The sequence below is a fragment of the Vanellus vanellus genome (genome assembly GCF_965231255.1).
Source record: "Vanellus vanellus genome assembly, chromosome: 1".
In the NCBI taxonomy this organism is placed as follows: Eukaryota; Metazoa; Chordata; class Aves; order Charadriiformes; family Charadriidae; genus Vanellus; species Vanellus vanellus.
Window position 1 is genome coordinate 53,420,631 of NC_138905.1, and position 21,549 is coordinate 53,442,179.

At 36.5% G+C, this 21,549-nt stretch overlaps 1 protein-coding gene across 4 annotated transcripts in view; it reads right to left on the minus strand.

Annotated features, from left to right (window-relative positions):
- Window positions 1–21,549, minus strand: part of ANKS1B (ankyrin repeat and sterile alpha motif domain containing 1B) — a gene marked incomplete at its 5' end in the record, with an annotated part of 460,979 nt that overhangs the window by 314,851 nt on the left and 124,579 nt on the right. For 3 of the 4 annotated variants that reach the window (XM_082485313.1, XM_082485312.1, XM_082485310.1), the window contains one exon: window positions 6,769–6,934. In XM_082485313.1, coding sequence (XP_082341439.1) covers window positions 6,769–6,934 — 166 coding nt within the window. Of the gene's footprint in view, window positions 1–6,732; window positions 6,935–21,549 lie in introns of all 4 variants that reach the window. The other variant, XM_082485311.1, reaches the window with a different exon arrangement.

A 21,549-nucleotide genomic window follows, 5' to 3' on the forward strand; every position in this document is an offset into this window, starting at 1 on the left:
TGTCTTGACTTCAGTTGGCCATAAATACACTGAGGCTGGAAATGAGAAGCTGCTTAATCACTGACACAGAAACCGGTGGTTTGAAAAAAAAGACTTCTCTTCAGAGCAACAGGCACAAAACCCCAGCTATTTTTAAGATGTATCTTGAGATGTTTATTAAAGGAACTACACAAAGGTTAAAGCCTAAGTTTTCTCCCTTGAAGGGGAGTATCCTCACCATGTCAAGGCACTTCGAGACTCTCTTACTCATTCTTCTCATGGCCTATCAATCTACTTCTGTGCTAAAGGTAAAGGGGGATTAGAGTGTATAGAACACCCTGAGAACCGGGAAACTTTACTTAATAATAGGAGCATTTCTCTAAGGCCAAAAATCGCTTAGAAGAGAAACCACTTGCTGCCTAAGAAAGACTTCAGCTATTAGGTTGTTATGGAAACTCAAGCCTTTTTTATCAGTTATTTACTCCACCAAACTGATGCACGGCTCACATTATGATACACACCTATGCTTTATGTTCCTTATTGAAGCTCTGAGTGGCTCTTCACTTTTCACTCAACACAGGTGAATTATACTCTTTGGAGATACTGTCTCCTTGAGTGACAGATGGAAGAATAAAGGACATTGATTATCATTCCTACATCATGTCAGGCCCTGAGGCATTAACAAGTTCTCATGGCCCTGATCAGCCTTCTGAGGTTCTCCATTCACATCCCACTAACTGGAGACACCACTTCAGCTCAGTGTGGGGCCTTTAGTTCCTGCCTGAGCTACGCTGAAGGAGTGCCTGTCTTGTGCTTATGCCTGTGCCTTGTGCATCCAGATCCCAACTCATGGGCTGACTTCCCAGCTTGACCTTGGAGCTGGTCTTGGCATTGTGAACCTTCCTGGCCACAACCAGACCTGATCCTGACCTGCATATTGATTTTCTAGCTTGACTTTAGATCTACCTCATCAGCACAAACTTGCTTGATGATCTGGGCTCTTGGCTGAACCTGGCCACAGTCTCTAGGCCTGCCCTGCTCATGGGTGGTGAGACAGGGCCCTGAATAGTGAGGTCCCTGCCCTGTAAGCCATGGTAGTCTCCTTCGCTCCTGCTTCCCCATCCCTGAAAGAGCAGCTGGCCCTCGCTGCCCCCTGACACATCAGGTCTGAGACTTCGTGCTTGGGAAATTCAGCACTCAGGGCAGGTAGGTAGAAATGATTTTGAATATGTACCACAATACCAAACGCTTTTATGGACAATCAGTTGCTTCAGAAACACTGGTGTCAAATTAGGCTAAATTTCATAGACTTTAGCTATTTTCAGATGGTTCTAGACCAACTGTTATATACTGCAGTTACTCTGCTTGATAAGAGACTCCCTCCTTTATTAACTTCTCGCTACACAGCTAAGATGATCTTTCTTGATCGCTGAAAGTATTTAATCCTGAGGAATGGGACTCTAGGTCATGTGTTTAGGTGCACTAGATCCTGCTACCTCTGGTTTAAAAAGCGTGCTTAAATGAAATACAGCTCTACTAGCACTCCTGTTTGAAGCAATTTGGGTGAGTGGACTTCAGAAAGGTTAGTGCATGATCCTTCAGATCAATTATAATTTCAAAATGATGAAGCGTGGGTGACTTGAATTTCTATTCACCCAGGCAATTTTGTATATCTGGCAGTGTGATGGTTCCTTCTCGTGGCCACTTTGCACTGGTTTGCTTATAGCTAGAAAATAACTGCACAAAAGCTAAGGTATAAATTCATTAAACAAGAAAAGATGCATTTGTTACCTTAGTCTCTATCTGGAGAATCGAAATGTCCAAATATTCAGGATAGGTGCTGTGAAGATTCGTTACTGAAGTCAATCAGAAACTGATGACCTGACAAATAGCACTTTATTTACCAAGCCAAGTATTTAACGATTTTGGAAACTATGTAGAAGATTCATATTTTAATTTTGATAAAAATGTTACCTCAGCTAGGCTATTTTTCAATTGAGGTTAATAAAGAACTGCCTCCTAGACATTTGTATGAGACCACTGACACAGTGTTGTACAATAGACACCAGAATACAAACAGAGGTGAGCTAACACACTGGCTACAAATTTTCAGGTTTGTTTTCACTGTAATGACAAGAGAGGGATGCCAGACTGCGAAAGCAAAAACTCCTTGTGTTGCAGTAGATAGGCCATCTTGGGGACAGTTTGATATGTTGTTATAATTCAGTAACAAACATTTTTTGGTAGCTTCCCTGCTGTGATTATGAGGCTATAAGAAAAAGGTATCATTAATTACAGATTTATTGTCTTGCATGGTTCTCCTTGCAAGTTACTGGCACTTAAGTGCAAATTGAGTAATTTTTCTAAATGACAAAAGCCATCATGACGGACAACAGCAAGATTTCTCCAAAGTGCATTTATGTTTCAACTCCTTGCCTTGTGTTTGCCTGCTACAGGCTAGTGGCAACACATCACACATCTAAGGACATTTTTATTCCCTTGACAGAAGCCATATCTTAGATGTAACTGGGCAGAGTAGTTGTACCAGAGCTGTCTTTAAAATTGCTGACTTGGGAATTGCTGACTGTGCGGTGGCTGAGAGCTCAGCATAAGTGAAGCCCCTAAGTATTTACCTTATTTTCAGCTGGATTTTGCAGCCCACACTGAGTTCTGCATTGCTGCACCTGAGCTGTTTCCAGAGTTGAAGGTGGCTCACTAAGGTCTCCCCGACCTGCAGCCACAGTAAAGTAACATAACTGGAAAAAATAGGTCCTTGAGCTAGAACTCCCTTACCCAAGGATGATTTTCGTGCTGTTTACAGACAGCAACGTCTCCTCCTGTTACTGAGATGCTGTGTTAAAAACTTCATTAATCTACATGGGCAGATCAATTTTGCCAAAGGAGGATTTTTTTTTTTTTTCACCAGGTTATTCATGAAAAACAAAGTTTGAAAACTCCTCTCTAATTCCTAATGATACTCAATGAAACCTAAAAATATTTTAAGTGGTACTGGCCATCATTCACTATTATTAAAAATTTAGCATGTAGACTGCCACCTGGTCTCACTCCTAGGGAGTTCTGCAGCAGAAACTATAGATGCAGACTGAAAGAGATATGATCTCTATATTGGCTGTGGACACACATTTAACACCAATGAAAAAAAATGTACTTATTAACATTTCTTCTGTAACGTAGCTCAGATTTCATTCAATGTTTTTGCTGAATAAAGTGTATGACATTATAAAGTGCATGGATGGAGTATGGTACAAAATGTCCAAGCTACCAAGGATGCAAGTTAAGTCTGTACGGGTCTTCAGTAGCACAGGCCCAAACGCAGCATGGTGCTGCATCTAAACTTCTGCTACCAGTATTCTAGACACTAGATAACTGATCAAAAACACGCTAACTTCATCAAGATACTTGACAATGCCTACTTTAGCATTAGAATTATCCAGTGCCTTGAGCTTTAGCCATTTATTAAAAGTTTACACCTTTTCTGAGATGATTTGTTGCTGTAGTTCACAAAATTTAATTACATCTTTAAGATGAAAAGGGCAACACTAATGCATGCCTTATGAGCGAATAAAATTTTATGGTTGTTTTTCAAGGTTAAATGTATCGTGTGATTTCTTTTTTTAATGGAAGGGCAGTCTAAAAATTAAAATGACTAGTAGAAATGTCTAAGTTTAAGGAATACAGATACTGTTCTGGAATAGCCCAACAGAAAGATTAGGAAGATTGATTCATGAATCAATTACTTTATGAAATTCATTTTATGAGATTGATTTATGACATTTTAAATCCAAATTTATATTTTTCTTAGCAGAAAAAAATCATCTCAAAGAGTACAGTCTTTCAGAATATTCCTATCAAGTCTTAGCTGTTAGTTTGAAAGCAGAGATACTGAGACAGAGATGGTAATACACTCTGCCAACCTTGTCCTTTCAATCTGCTGCAGAAACAAACAGCTTAACTTGAACTCAGGCACACATGCAGTCTTTTTTACTCTTAGATCGGTCCTCATTAGAAGCAATTGTTTTAACTGCCAGCATAAACCAATGATGTAACCGCTCTTCTTCCTATATAATCCTAATTTCTTGCAAACAGACATAAAACACACAACATAGGATTTCAGAAGTGGAAGTAACAAACTTTGTGACTACTTTTATTTCCTTTGTGTTCAGATTTTCTCCGTTATAGATAACAATCCTTTACCATTTGGTGCATGGAGTTCTCATCCTCTGCTATTCCCTACCAGTTCAAGAATAAATTTTAGGAAATAAAAACTAATACTTATAGCTACAGAGCAGTCTGTTTTTTTCCCCAGTAGATCAGAGGATGATGTCTGGCAAGGCGACCATTCCCAACCTGTTAGGAGTTTACTGGCAGGGCAGATAATAGTTAAAACATGCAGCTCTACAGCTTGAAATGACCTTTCCTCTCAATATAGGGAAGGAGAATTTTCAATGACTGAGTGCAGTCAGTCTCACTTCTACTGCCAAGAGGTAGTAATGCCCTAGACAGCGGGGAGAGTTCATCAGTGTCCTACCACCTAGGGAAAGGAGACTGACAGATGCAATTTTATGTTCAAAGTGCTGCCTCATGCTCTGAAATGAACTCTACACATGACATAGTACAGAAATTTGAAACAGTATTCCCAAAGTCAGCATGTCTCAGTGATACAAAACCAGGGAAATTCGGGAAAAAGGGTATGCAAATTAGATATTTGTTTTAAATGAATTATCTCTCTAATCATACATAATGTATTCAAGCAATAAATCTGTTTGAACTGAAGTGACAGGCTGACATTCACATACAATTATGTGTAGTGTTAAGTACCTTATAACTGTGAGTGACACGGCTGATTTCATTTGGGCCATTTGTAGTACAAGATAACAGCCAACATGATTACAGATACAGCTTACAAGCCAGGCCAGTTAGATAACTACTACATTTATAGCTTAAATAAAATCACATTTTCGAATCTGCTTATCTATACAGCCAAATGTCCTTCCCAATAAAATGCCAAGGAAAAGATCATAGTGGTATATGGAAAACTAAGACAGAAGGAATTACAGTACATTTGTATTGTCAACTCATTGACCTTGTTAGAGCTTATAAAGATGGGTGCCCTCATGAACGTCCTACAGCTTCCTTGGTTCTCCTCTGGGCCTCTAATGCACACCATATTTAACTACACACAAAACAAGTTTCCAGACTAAGACCTAAAAATGTCTTTTTTTAGGATCTGTTTTTCATGCTGATCTTAATGGACTTACTATGCCCAAGAAAAATGCTGTTGTTCAGCAAACAGTACTCTTCCAAAGCCTGGTATTTTAACTAGCAAAAAGTCTATCTTTTTTTTTTAATACTAATTACAAGGGAAAGCTTTGTAGTCAAGCCCCATTACCATAGAGGCAGATAATGAACTCCCTCGGCCAATTTATGGGGTAGGGGTATGGCAGTCTTCCCATTGCAATAAGTATGTTTATGGTGATTATTCAAGTAGAAGTCTGAATAACAAGGATAATTTGGCATTTTCTTCCTTTACTGAACGACAACCCATAATATTGTCCGGCAGTCTGCTAATTTTTTAGATTATCAGAGCCAAACAACCATCAACAAAGTAAGCCACCTGTTACACAAGTAGTCATGCTGATGTTCGAGTCAGACTCTGGTCCACTCTGTGCATCTCTGCTATAAAGATGCTATCCTATTTTGTGTACTTCTTAGACCACTATTCACAATGCACGTTCCCTCAGGTTTTCTTTACCCCAAATTTTATGGAGGTGGGAATTATGATGTACTCCACCTCACCTTGCAGGCTCCAAAGCTGTATCTTGCTATCTGGCCCTTAAATACTGTGCCTGGTATAGCTCTGGCACTCTTCCAATACTAGTTCAGCTGTGAAATCAAGAAGGTGCTTCCCCTTACACAGACTAGATAGGTAACATGATGTTAGTCAACAATCATCTGTCCTTCTTGTATATTTCCCAAATCATGATGCATAATCAAGACAGCGCAGGTCAAAATGTCAGTTGCCTATTTTGAATAGGTCTATGCTGCTGAGAACTGTCATTTGTCAAAGCAGACTCCAAAAGCAGTACAATTGCTTACAGCAAAATTATTATATTCTGAAATTCCTGTACCAGGTGGTGACTAATGAAGAGTTCAAACAAGGAGAGCATAGAATTTTGGAGAACATAAACAGAGTGCTTACAAATAATATCATTCATCTGACTTGGCATAATTCTATTGGTTTTTAACTACTGTAACTCATTGCTGTTCAAACCTGTATAATACAAACAGCAGTCTGCCAAACTGTCATTTAATATTTCTATCGATTCTCATTCACTGTTTCATTTTCAAAAATGGAGCACATCTTCCTTTATGTAACATGGAAATACAGAGTACTTTAAATTTTGAATTAGTTGTATAATGTTGTTGCTAAGCACTTCATTAAAAAACAAACAGGTTGGTAAACAGATTACTGCAAAAGGCTAGGCTTAAAGCAATTTGATTTCTAATTTGGTTTTTTTTTTGTAATCTTCTTATATTTATCTAGGAAATTATTTAAACCTCTTCTTTGTTTTCCCTTCTACAGTATTTTGCTATTGATCTTTATTCTGATATTAAGTGCCTATGGTATCTAACAGAAGACTATAGTCATGCTGTGATGAGTATTGTATTCTTAAAAATATAAACCTATACCTTCTACATATAATCGTATACCTTCTATAACATTACACTTACACGACAGACTGTGTAAAGGATTATTTGGTGATTTACCTGGTCTTGAGGAAGGAACTCTTGCTATCTCTAGGGAACAAGGTTTTTTGGTCACTGCTATGTCTATCGAATCACATAGACTGCTGTCATTTTCTGAAGGAACTGCATCCAGAGGTACAGAGGGTATTGCTTCCAATGCATAACCTCTCTTCTTTGAATAAGATTCCTGAAATGGAAAAATTTAAGTAGGTAAGAGAGATATTTCTCAGGTGACAGAGGGGAAAAAAACAGGTTCGATAACTCTGGCTAGCAGGGTTGAAAATTCAGCAAATTAAATACCACATTCAGCTGAAATCCAAATTGTAACAGACTGGAAGAATTACTTGCATGCTAGAAGATAACATTTCTTGTTTCTTTAAGTTTTTGAGTAATATAGTTCTTGTTTAGTTACAGAAATGCCTCTATTCATCACACTTCGTATTTAGCAAAACCTCCAACAGAACTGGTCGTGCCTTACCTGCTTTGCTAGGTTCTCATTCAGAGGATGTCTCTTGTTCAATTTTTTCAATTATATCTCTTGAAAGTGCATTAACTACTGCAATTACTTTATCTTTGGGGATGGTTTTACAATATGTTTATATTACATATAAGCAAGCTAAAGAGATGCCATTTACATGTTGATGGCAGAATCCCAGGTTGTGAATAAAGATGAATTACTGCTCTATATTTGAGTGAACGGCAATAATGGAGCAAGGTCCCTTAAGAGTGATACATATAGTGAATTCCCATCATTATCAAATCTTGAGGGAGGGGAAAAAAGGAATTAGTCAGAAGTTTTCCTGGTACACTAAAATGTCCAGTCAGCAGACTGCCTCTGCTTTTGAACATGAATAAGAAGATACCATACAGTTTCAAGAGAGTTTCTTGATTCGTGATTTATTTTTTTTTAATCCCGGCAGAAAGCAATTGCATGGGCAAAAACATATTTCCACATCTTTCTTACATTGGACTTATGGATTCCTGGGAAAGTCAAGCACTGCCCGTAAATCAAATTTGATATAATAAAATGCAAAGGGCCAGAAAGCACCCTGACAGTTAGATATTATCACAGCACTACTCAGAAAACAATTGAAGAATGTGATGACCAGAACAGGATGTGGATTAAGCTTCTTCAACAAGAAGAACTCATACTGCCTAAGGTAAACTATGGGTGTAGATAACAATCCCTTTTTTAGGTAAATGATTTCTATTGTTAGCAGATCATTACACTACCAAACTTTTTGCAGGTTTTCCTGCCTATTGTGTTGTGACCTGATTTTTATGAGAGTTCATAATCTGGGAATAATTCAAGGCCTCTTGAAGGATAGGGTTGAGATGGCAGCAACAAGCGCTCCACTTCAAAATTCTACTTGATGACTTCAGTAGAATCAAATTTTAAATCCTAGGTTAAACCACCACCGAATTAAGAATTTGAAAATGAATACTGGAAACAGTTAACAGGGGAAAAATATACAAAATAAAATAAACAGAATACTAACAAGCATTAGCAATAAAAATGAGTATGTACTAGAAAACAATACAAGATCAGTGGTCAGTGTTCAAAAAACATGCCTAAAGATGAATATTATTGTGTCTCTACGCCTTTTACCCTTTCCAGTTTATGTTGAGTCAGAGTATAAGCTCTCTGCATCAGTAATCTTACCAATATATACACTAATGGTAACTACTTTCAGCTAGCGGACTCTAAAAACATAACACGGAATTGGAGAAGTTTGTAAATGAGCTTACTGCAGCTCCAAATACAACATTTTAAACTTAAGCCATCTCATTCCTTAAATGAAGTTAATAGGAAATTAATCCTACAGCCCGCATCCTGTAGAAAAAAAAAAACACACCACCAAAACCTAATTTTTTTAAAATCCTGCAAATATCACCAGCATAAAATGAAACACAGATGTTAGGAAGAGTACAACTGAAATCAAGAAGTTTGCAAACACACAGTTTTATTACTGGAATAAATGTGCATGAGTTGAAACCTTAGGTTTAAATTAAAGAAGACTTTAAAAATATTGTAACTTAGAAATAAAAGTACTGTTAGGTCTGTATTATATTCCTGCCTTTTTATAACAATAAATATAGAAAATATTTCTCCCTAGACTGCACTGTGTGATGAGAAGGCATCAAAGAGCTGAAATGCAACTGCAGGACAAGCAGATTCCTTCCTACCTTGAAAAAAAAGAATTTCTACCTTGTCCATTTAAATCTGCTGTAAAAAGACAGAGGCAAAAATTTATTTACCAAAGCAATGACTAAAAAAGCAGACTTCGGTTTAATGCTTTCTATAAGAGTAAGTCAGAATGCCAAAACCCTAGTAATAGTAAACCTGCCTAGAGAAGCCCATGAAGAATTACCGCAGCTTTAAAATTGTCACCAAACACTGAAGTGAAACCCTGCTCAGCTCCTGAATTCAGCTACAGGGAAAAAATAATAATAAAAAAAAATAGATGAAACATAAGAATAGACATTGGATCGGAATTTATCTCTATGTCACCCAATATTCTTTCTACAAAGGCAGCCAACAGTGGTGGCCTAGAGAACAGTGAGATCAGCACAAGACCAGGACAAGCATGTAGTAGTACTTTTCCTCATACATCCCTTTGAGGGTCCCACACCTCATAATTAAAAGGTGCTGACTTTGTTTTGCATGTCCACCAATCAAACTTTCTAAAATTACCTTCTCAAGTTGCTTTAAGAGCACATGTCACTTTTTACAGTTTGCATGTACCGCATTTTGTTTTCTCTATCCCATCAAGTTTGACATCCCTAGTTCTTGTACTTTAGAAGGCAAAGAATGGTTGTTCTTTACTTATTCTCTCCTTGTGATTTCACAGACCTCTATCACACTTCCCTCATCCTCTCCTTTAAGAAATGAGAAATGCTAATCTACGCACCCAGCTCTTCCAGGCTTTTGACCATCCCTGTCACCCCTCACCCTCTCAGTCTTCAGTGATGTGACAGGGATTAGAATACCACATGGCATTCAAGATGAGGGTTCACCAAGTATTCACACTGACATAATGATGTTCCCTCTTTTGTACTCTACTCCTTTCCTAATTGCTCTTAACATCCAAATTGATTTTCTGAATGTTATTCAACATTCTGTAATTAACATCGCAAGAATATAAATGTCAGAGAAGAATAAATAAAAATGATGGGGTTACTGAGAGAATGGTTGGAATGTAAATTACAGACAAGTAAATTCTTCCTAAATCTCTCTCTAATAAAGCAAATATGATAATGGCATGCCAAGCAGAACTTAAATAAGTTAGAGTCAAAAAAGAATTGTTAATACTTTAAAAAGTGTGGAATGCTATCAACTGATTAAGTGAAAATGATAAGCCTCAATTTAAAAAGTGCATATGTAGCAAAAATAAAGACAAACTTCTCATTGCTGGAGAAAAGCAATATAAAGTCTGGTTGTTGCAATGTGTTCTCCATTTTGCAGGCACTGAGCAGATTCTAGAAATTTTTAAGCCCTAAACTAATTCAAGTTAGATGTTAACAGATGACATAAAATTGTCTTCATGTATCAGGCATCAAGCAATGTGATTCTGTTTTTTTCTAAGATTGAAAGCTCTTCAGCATTCTTCTCAATATCAGTTCTGTTGTCTCACCTCACCCACTACAATGAGCAGTAACTCTACAGCAGTCCTACGTGTCCTAGATATTTTCATCTGCATAATAAAACCTTCTATAGAAATACTCTTCCATTATAATGGAATAATTTTTAGTCCTGAAATCAAAATAATCTGAATTTAACTTTTTAAAATTAAAGATTATTCAATCTCGAATTTCTGTAAAGCGTTCCAAAAAGTTGATGCATGTAACTGACCACCAAGCCATCAAGCCAGATTTAGTTCTTATTTGAAATTACAGCTTCATAAAAGCAATGTGCTGGGCTGCCAGTACATTAAAATAAGTATTTTTGTGGAAAGGATAAAAATACATACACAATAGAAATGAGAGAAAAAGAGAAGAGTGAGAGTGGGCGAGTCACTGGGAAAGCATTAGAGAACAGGTAAAATATAAATTAGATTTTTGCCTTGTAGAAAGAAACAGCAATGTGAGACTGAAATTGCAGAGCACATGCCAGGGATGTATCGTGACCTTACTCAGAGGCCTCCAGCCTGAGCATATGCTTGATGGTATAATACCTATCATATATAATCTGAAACCTAAACAGGACTAGAAAATAGAAAAGGGGAGGAATGTGATTGTTGATCAGTGGGAATAAGTTTGCTTGTAAAATATCTATATGGCAATTGCAAATGGTTATATAGAGATGTGAAACAATATTCCATAACATGAATAAATCTTCAAAAACTACATTATGTTCAGTTAGGCCTTTTTTCCATGTTTCTGCCAAGCTTCTAGCTACACTTGCTTCTGCCTTCTAGATGGTCTTGCATTCCTTACATGAATCAACCTGAACGATTGACAAGGACTCTGATAGAAGTAGTATAGACAAATTTTGTTTGTATGACCTAAGAATAAAATGATAGAGGCTCAGTAGACATCAAATCTGAACTGACATTCTGACAAGAAGATAGAATTCGTATTTAACTGAAAATTTGTCATACCATCCATCTCCTTCCCTATAGAAATCAGGTCAGTTGAAGATTTTTTACTTCCCTGGAACACGGGACAACACATCAAAGTCAGACATGACCAACAGATGAGCAACAGCAGAAAACCCGTTCTTGAAAGATGTACTGTTACATCTCATTCATCACACTCATCACTGATAATTCATGTAGGTATGCTGTGTCTCACAAGGCAATTATTAACTTATTTATAACTTATAAATTCTAAATTTATGAACAGTTGACTCGACCTCCTGGAATCTAGGCTATTCACAGTTGAAGGCCACACCGTATCCTGTTATTTGAAAACTTACTAGATCTGGATTTCCTTAAGTCACTCCTTTGATATATGACTACCTTGTCATTAAACACTAACTGTCCTCACAATTTATGTAAAACACCTACAAAGAATCACACAAAGGTTAGAAGAAATAGTTATTTTATCCCTAAGGCACTTTTTTAGAAAGTACGGGGAGCAGGAATGCCCATGTACATATTTATACTTGCAAATATGTTAAGGGCACTCGTTTAGAAAGAGAATGATTAAGGGGTCGTTTCAATGGTTTTAAATTATATTTTCAGATCATAGAATCATAGAATGGTTTAGAGTTGAAAAGGACCTTCAAGATCATCGAGTTCCAACCCCCCTGCCTTAGACAGGGACACCTCCCACTAGACCAGGTTGCCCAAGGCCACGTCCAGCCTGGCCTTGAACACCTCCAGGGATGGGGCCTCAACAACCTCCCTGGGCAACCTGTTCCAGTGCCTTACCACCCTCAAAGTGAAAAACTTCTTCCTAATGTTTAATCTGAACCTGCCCTTTTCCATTTTAAAGCCATTCCCCCTCGTCCTATCACTATGTGCTCAAGTAAAAAGTCCTTCCCCAGATCTGTAGGCCCCCTTTAGGTACTGGAAGGCCGCAATAAGATCTCTCCGGAGCCTTCTCTTCTCCAGGCTGAACAGCCCCAACTCTTTCAGCCTCTCCTCATAGGAGAGGGGCTTCAGCCCTCAGATAATTCAGACTTTTAAAGAAAAATTTATGCCTATAATTATTGATTATCTACAAATAAATAAGAACAAGAAATGGAACTAAAATACCCAGGTTTTCCTTTCTTCTGAATAATAAACCTTAAAGGAAAAATACTCTCACAAATGTAGAAAGGAAGAATGCAATATATCTGCCATCTTTAGAAAATTTCTTTTTCATTTATATAGATCATGAAGAACTGCTATTAAATTCTGACCTACCCTTTGAGATCTATCAGGGTATCAAACCTTCTTCCCTGGCTTGCTGTATGCCAGAGGACCAGCACGAAGAATCTAAGTGGCTCTTCTTCCATCATAGTGGGACAAATCCTGCCTAGCTGTTTTTTAGGAAACTACTATGATACTTCTATTAATAGAAAACTTTGGAGTTTGATCCTAAATGCTCCATCAACCTAAAGTTGATGATTACCACAACAGTGAGCAATGACTATTGTGTTTAGCCCATCTATCTCATAGAATCATAGAATTATAAAATAGTTTGGGTTGGAAGGGATGTTTCAAGGTCATGTAGTCTAAGCCCCCCTCAAAGAGCAGGGACATCTTCAACTAGATCAGGTTGCTCAGAGCCCCGTCCAGCCTGACCTTGAATGTTTCCAGGGATGGGGCATCTACAGTCTCTCTGGGCAACCTGTTCCAGTCTTTCATCACCCTTATTGTAAAAATTTTCTTCCTTATAGCTAATCTGAATATGTTTGCATCTTTTTTGATGTTTGTAAACAGACTGATGTATAACATTGTTGGATTGGGACACTTTGCACCGAAATATTCATGATAAGTAATCAAAGGTTGCTGAGAGGAATCAAGAATTCAAGCAAGAAAGAAGCCCTGACCAGTGACTGAAGATAATTAGGATATTTTTTTGACATGCAGCAAGGTGGTGGGGAGAATGCCCAAACCTGAAGGGTGTTGTGCGAGTTTGTCACAAGAAGGTATTGAGCAAAAACAACTGAAAGTATTTCCTGTGTCATAATGACCCAAAAACAGTGATACATGGCGAAATATTTATTTTGACTGCCTCTCCATTGAAAGAAATCAGGAACATTACTATAATATTACGGCTAGTAAAAACACATTTAGCTACTACTAATAATTTAACCAAAGCAATTTTTATAGTATCATGTAATTAGAATCATTTTTCATGAGTCAAACGAGGATAAATGTTCATTGTTATGACAGCTAGAAACACTTGAATATGTAATTTGTCATAGAACAGATAATAAGGTTCACTTCATGATATATTACAGAATCTGGAAAATCCCCAATAATCTCATTTAAGGGTAATGACACTGGAGGATCTACTCTGGTCGGCACAAAGTATTTATAATACACATTTCAAAAGGGTATTCTCTTTTACCCTCACACCAAGCATCTGAAACGGTGGGTTTGCTGTTTTAGGAATAACGCATGTGCAGAGTTAACAGAAATAATTCTTTCTCTCCACCACCTGAAAACAGCCTTTGTGAGTAAGTCTTCCACAGAGGTGAGAAAAATGTTCATTTTAAAAAACATGCTAGCTTTGTTGTCCTATATATTTATATTGTTAGAAATGTAAAAGTGATGCATAATTTCTCAAAAACCATTCAAAAAAGTTCAGACTTTCTGTCTGAGGAAAAATGAGCATTATTTACATAGCAACCCAAATGTAGGTTTATCCCCTCCTTTTCAAATGCATATTTTTAGATATCTTGTTTAGAATACAAAATTTCATATGAAAACTCTACAAATGTCAATCCCTGAAAGCTACAGGTTCCTACAGAGCTTTACAATACAAAACTCACTAACGTAGCCTAAATTATAAATGTCTGGAAATATGGGTAAATTGTGAGTATAATGAATGCAGTGCTAACCTCAGCAGCAGAAACATATCGCTGTATTTTATGCAGAGTTTTCATAATTCTATCTGGCAGATATTCAGAATTTCAAATGAAGTTAGATTGTTGTAGTCATGTTACATGCTTTCCCATGCATACAACATTCAGGCCTTGAAAAAGAGCAGATGCTTCCTCTAATAAATAACTCGCTGTAACAAAGAATATACTGCAAGTCTACATAATCTGGTTTATGCAAATGCTAATGGCTGTGTGTGGCAGTGTAGCACAATACAATAACTAGTTTAATAAATGATTCTTAGTTTAGCTGAACAAAATGCAATTACAAACTAGAAAGTAATTTCCAGGTTAAATATCCTCCCATTTTTTCCACTGTTTTCATGAACAATGTTAAACCAAAACCCATGTCTTGTTTGAATATCAAGCTATAGGAAAATGCCTATTTAAAATAAAGGCTATTATATTAGGAAAATAAAATGTGCTGAAACCTCAGCTCCATGGAAACAATACTTCTTTGCAAGTTGCTTATGCTCTAATGACTAGGTTTTAAACACACACACAAGAAGTTAGCTGAATACATGGGGCAAATTTTGGTAAATTAAAAAAAATCAGGATGAAAAAATTAAGAACAGAATATTACGCATTACTAAGTATGATAATAAAACCACTAATTAATCTTTGTCAAAGTATTCAGGTATCATTTCATAGCCAGAACTTCATATATGAAGGAGGGCCCATACAAACATTTATCTTCATACAACACTTGCTCTAGTAAGAAATAAAATAACCCATTGGAAAGTGAGTTTGGACCAGAGGATGACTCAGAAGGTGAATGAAGAGGCTCAGAAGAGTGTCACAGTTTCGAGGCTGAGAACTTCAAAGTTCAAAACACATAGAATAACAAGAGGAAGGCTCTTCTGGCACCTACTGCAGTCAGAAGAAAGAAATTGCTTTCCACATTCCCAGAGACTGATAAATACACATGTACTTTGTCAGGCTCTGGACTTCATTTGGTAAGAGCTCAAAGATCTGGACATTATTATAAAGGGACATTTTTAACAGTACCAGTTTGTTACATAATCAGACCCCTTCACTAAAACAAAAAGGAAAAGGAGGGTTTTCTTATTTGTAAAAAAAGCATCACAACAGTTTTGGAGAACGAGCGGATCTCCTGACGTACAGGGATCCCAATAGTATATGACTAACAACAGACAGATTCATTTTGAGCATCACAAATTTTTTTTAAAGTCCCCATTAAATCACTTTCCCCTAAGCCAATAAAAGAAATGTTTTACACCTTGGGTTAATGTTTTTGAATGTGCCTGAGAGCGGGTGTGAAATATGCACAGAAAGAATGAATGATAATTTACAGTTCTGCCTTTGGACAACAAGGCAGTGAACATTCATGCTGCTTCTCCCCACCTGAAAGACCCATAGGCTTGGTCCAGCTCTTAAACAAGTTTTGTCTTCTACTCTACTAAAACTTACCAATCATAGGTTTCCAATAGAAGCAGCGAAAGTGAAGTAAAAATAATCCCTCATACTATGAGGGCCAAAACCATAGAAAATGTTAGATATTGACAAACCCTGAAGTGAAGTCAGTATTTACTAGACAGCAAATGCAGAAAAAAAAACCCAAAACCAACATGCTACTCTATGCTATGCAGACAGCCTGAAATTTTCTCACATTTTATAGCTGCATTCCTAACAATTACTGTGCCAGTAAATAAAAAATATAGGGGTTGCTATGGAGGGGGGAGAGAAATTGAATACACCTAAGTAGATCTGGAAGCAAAACACATCATCTGTGTGAATAGTCATTTTCACTATTAACATAAAGCAGAAAAGAACCCTAGAATGGCAAACTGACTTGATTGGAGGGCAGATAACATCACTAAAAAAAATATTCTGTATTTGCCCGTGCATCTTGGTCCCAAGTCATGGAAATACTTTCACAGATTTGCCCACTAGAAACCAATTACTTGAAGCCATAGACAATGGATTTAATAGAACCTACAAATAAACATTTGCTATTTCAGGAAAGGGAATCTCCCATGTTTAAACGTTTTCCAGTTTAATACTGAAGAAATAAAAATTTAATTATGTTTGGTATAAAAGTGTATATATTGCAACAGTGTAAGCCAAGACTCTCTGAAAAGAAACCCCTCCTACACATGCCTCCACAGTAAAACAGAAAGAACAAGAAAATGTTTTTTCTAAACATTAAAGTTATTGGAAGTCATATTATCAAAAATGAACAACTTTGTTGTGACTCATACCTTTATCTGGTACACAACCGAGGAGAAAACGAGGCACAAAATCAAGAGAAGAACATTTTGAAATTATTCTTTAACAGTTGCAGGATGCATGCAAAGTTTGAAAAATTTATTACTTCCTAATTAAATAGGACAAATAACCTTTGTCTACAATAAGCGTGGTATTTTAGCAGCGTGAAAACTATACGCAACAGTGAGAGACAATCAGAGGCAAAGTAATTTCATACTGTAAGTTAGAATCAGTATTTAAAAACTGTAAAATAAATTATTCCGTTACAACAGGAGAAACGTGCACAATAGTAGCAGGAAAAAAAATTAATACAATTTTCCGCATATCTCCTATGTTCTTAAAGATCACAGTAATTTCCTATTTCAAACCTTAGTTCAGAACCATAGTTTTGAATGGGACCCTATGAACTCTGCTGTTTCCTGGCCAAAAATGTGCCAAAACCCAGTAACATTCATAACATGGATATTTAGCTTTACGGATCCAAAAAGTTCCATCATCCAGTGCTGTCTTATCATACTGCCTACATACTCAACAATTTTATGAGGAATGACTTGGCCATGTTGAACTCAATTAGCTAAGACTGAAATATAAGGACAATGCATCAGCAGAGTTACCTAATTCACTACTCATCACTGAAGAAGAGACATTCAGCTAATAAACATGTTACTTCCTTATGGCTCTTTAAATAAGGAATCCCACTGTTTTATGTCAAAGCTCTACCGCTTTAATTGTTACTATAATGATTTCTATGGTACGATAATCTACTTATTTATTGCAAATACTCAGCCTTAGTTATTGCATAGTGGAAAGTGAGAATGGGGAGATCACATAAAATGAAGTGCGTAAGGATTATGAGGGAACCAATGGCACATTTTCAAGGAAATTTGAACTTAGAAAACTTTTTATAGGTTCACTGCAAGATTCCAGTTTCAGAACAGCTACCACAGAGTCATATGTCTATTTGGCCAGGATTCAGTAATCTTGCCCCAGATTTGCAGTCACACTACCTGTATGTATTACTTCTACTACAGATATTGTCTATTAATGCTGTGTGACCTTCCTTCATGTGCCAACAAATTACTATTTCAGTGTTTCACACAAACAAGATGGTAAAAGTACACAGAACTCTGATTACTGATTCTATTGCTCTAGGTTCTGATTCAACTAATTTCTTATATTTCAACAAATTAGTAACTCGGCTTCAAGACAGCAATGTAAATGCTTAGTTAGCGTACACTCAAGAAATTTGCAAACTCAAGATCCTTTCATAATTTCATGATAAGGAAACAGAGTTGGTCAGAAAAAGAAATCTGCTACTTTGAAAGCCTGCATGTCACGTGGAACCACCTAAAGCTGGACAACAGGAAACATTTGGTAGTGGGTCTTTCTTTCTGGGTTGAAAATGATATTCTAGCCACTTACAATCCAAGTTGTGGAGTGTCTGCAGTTCTTCTTTGGTTGTACAGTCCTGATGAGAAATAATCGTCCTTAGGAGAAAGATGTTAAGATAGCTATCCTTAAGAGGCATCTCAAAAATTGTTGATGCGCTTCACAATAGAACATTATTACATTCAAAAGAAACAACAACAAAAAAGATGCACTCAATCTGTCCACTTTGGAAGTGGGCAGAAAGGAGTGAAGGAAAGCCTTCTGCTTTGTCAGCTGTGTACTCTCTGTAAGTGCCCTGGTGTTTAATTTGCACACAAATTCAGCTCAAAAGCTAGGCATGTAGTCAAACACATCCCTCTACTTCACGTCTCACGCTGGCTGGCTTCCAGTGGTTTCCTGTTCAACATAAAAGCGCAATCAATTGAACATCTTCAGAGATGTCCACGCTTTCTCATTGATACAGGGAGCACAAGCATCCAGATGGGTTTCTGAATTAACTTTCTGCTGTCATTATTTATTCGCCACGATGCAAACCCAATAACTCTATAAAACCAATCTGAATAAGGCAGAATTTAGACACCTGTCCATATACAAATGGATTACAACAGTTTACTCAAAAAGCTTTATGTGTATATAGAACTTAAGTATCTGCTAAATATAAAGGCTGACTAGGGAGGAAGCTAGTGGGTTGTAAGTACTTAGACAATTAGGTAGGCTAAAACACTGTCTGAAAGTTATCGACTCAATTTTGCTACATTCAAAACTAGGCAGAATTAAATGGGACTTAATATTTTTCTCTCTTCTTTTTCGCAGTATAAAATGATGTGGATCAAAACTTAGAATGCTATAAAATTATAGTACCTCCAAAAAAATATAGTCAACTTCATACTGTGAATTTATTAATTTACCTCAATGTCTTCACACTTCGATCTTTTATGTTGAAAAATTCTGCAAAATGCCTGGTGTACTGTTCTGGTTACACAGCACTGTCTTCACACTTATATCCTTTATGTTGAAAAATTTGGCTTAATGCATGGCGGACTGTTCCAGTTACACAGAGAGACATTTATAATATGGTTTTTAAAAAGCTATCTCCCTCTTTTTCCAAAGTAACACAACTATTCCCTATATTATTAGTAGCATTACTGTTATTTCTATTTATTATAGTAAGGTTTCATGGACCAGGACTGCTTATTGCTTCTGGAAAGTGAATAGAGCATTTGCATTCTACAGTAATACAAACTATTAACACCATACTAGGTAGAAAAACATACACTACGATGTTCCTCATTTCCTAGCTGAATTGCCTTTCTGAGAGGCCTTAAAGTGAAAAGAATATAGTCTTACATATTTCCCTTTCATATCTCAAATATGGACTCTCCTTAACTTCGGTTTCATTTTATTTGACTTCCAGTTCATCTTCATTATGAATTACTAATAGTGGAAAAATCATAACAATCAGTTTCAGATCTTAAGAAACTCAGCATTAGACTGGGTTTGGATTTTTGTGAACACAAAAACGTCTCCTGATAAAATTTGTATGTATGGAAGCCCAAATGGGATTAAGCACATTAATACTTATGCTTAAGTAGGCTTAAGTAATTTGTTGAATCAGGGTTTATCTCATTTTCAGACTCTGTATAATGGGTACTGGTAATAAAAGTTTTCTGTGAAATACAACAGCCAGACATGACATTAAAACCAAGGCACGCAATTTCTTTTGTAGACCAAGAGAGGATTCACAGTTACAGGCTACAAAGTTGTTCTTTTTAAGTGCTCAGTTGTCGGGTCTTTTGTTCAGAAAGAAATCAGGTTTTATCAATTTTACAGACTTCTCCAGGGATTTACTCTATGAAACCATGAATTTCCCTACTACTAAAAACTGAAGTAAAAAAAAAAACAAACCAACAAACATCACAACTCCCTCACAGTTTCCAGTATTAGCTTGTCAGTGATTCTCAAACACATTTGTACCACCACCAAATAAAAAAAAAAAAAAAAAAAAAAAAACACAAATACAAACCAGAAAAAAAAAAAAAAAAAACAAACACAAAACCAGAAACAAAGTTGCTAGGCTCAAAAAAATCCCAAAATGTCAAGTGTCTTTAAACAGCCCTTCATAGCACTGCAACCTTACCACAGCATGTCTTAATGGCTAATCCATGTAGTAAATCCATGTAGTAATCACAGTGCCCAGACATCACCACCCAACTGGTCTCTTAACTCCAGATACCTCAAATACCAGCTTTTTTGTCTGTAAGCTCTTTTCCTCCTGCTACTATGACAGAAAGAACAAATACCAAGTACCTATGATGGCTTTTTTTCCCCACAACGTATAATAGTGAATCATAAACCTAATTTGGTCAGACTAATCAGGAACATCTCTATAAGTTTTCAAGTTTCAACATACTGCTTTAATATTTCTGTTATGAAGCAGCTGAAGTTCAAATACAAAGTTTTTAATACAAAGTGGAACTTCTTTCATGTACAAAACTATTTGCTATGCATTATTGTTATCCATTTTGCTGTGCAATTCAAATTGATTTTTTTTTTCCATTTTCCCATAATTTTTCAGGCAGTACTGAAAGCAAAAACATTCCCTGGAAGTGTTTCTTCTGGTTACCACTAAATTGCAAACTACAAAATAATAAAATGTAACATACTTACACTATTTAAGATCATCTCAGTCGATCACGGTGCTACATTTCAGTTAGGAATGTGACAGTGCTCAATTCAACATTAATTTCTACATGAATTTGAATATCTTTAATAGTAATTAAAGTCCATCTTGAAAACCAGTATGGTCATCAATACTTCAGATGATTTGTGACATATACCAACAGTTCCAGTATCGGTTGAGACCTCTCTTCTTTCTCTATCTCATCCTATTTAATTTTGCTTTTTAACGATCACACCAAGAGACAACACAGACCAGCGGTGCCCAGATTTACACAGTGCTGGACAGGTATAGCCATACTTTCACAAACAGTAATTTACAAACTGAAGGAAATGGAGTCAGTCCTAAATTTTTTAAGAAATTATCTCATCTGAGGTCATATATCTAGAATTTTACAGAGAATTATAGAATGTAGATGTTTATAATTATACGAAAGAGATCTCTGGAAGTCATTTTATCCAAACTTTCAGTCAAAGCAAAGCTATCCTAACCACTAGGTTGCTCTGGGTCTTTTCCAGTCAATTCTGAAAATACACAAGGATAAATAGATTACAACATCTCTGGTTACATTACATACCTGTGTAGTGGTGTCTATATTGTACAGCTAGTACAGTAAAAATGCATTTGCCATAGGACATCTGAAGTCATGGGCAACTAGAAATTTACATAGGAAATTAAGAAGCTACATACTATATGCAAGAACAAAACGCTCAGTTTCATTCCGTAAAACACAATCAGAAAATGTAGCATAGCACTAAAATAAGCCACATTTTTTTTTCATTATACTTATTTCCCATCACTGTTCAGCAGGGTATAATCATCACCTGCTGATTCTTTCTAGGCAGAACACATATTGCACTTTTCAGTAGCTGCTTCAGTGTGTGGGTGGCGTGTTCCTGAAATTACCAATAAACCTTCAGGTTACTGCAGAAGGGACAACACTGCAAATCAAGACTTTAGCAGAAATATG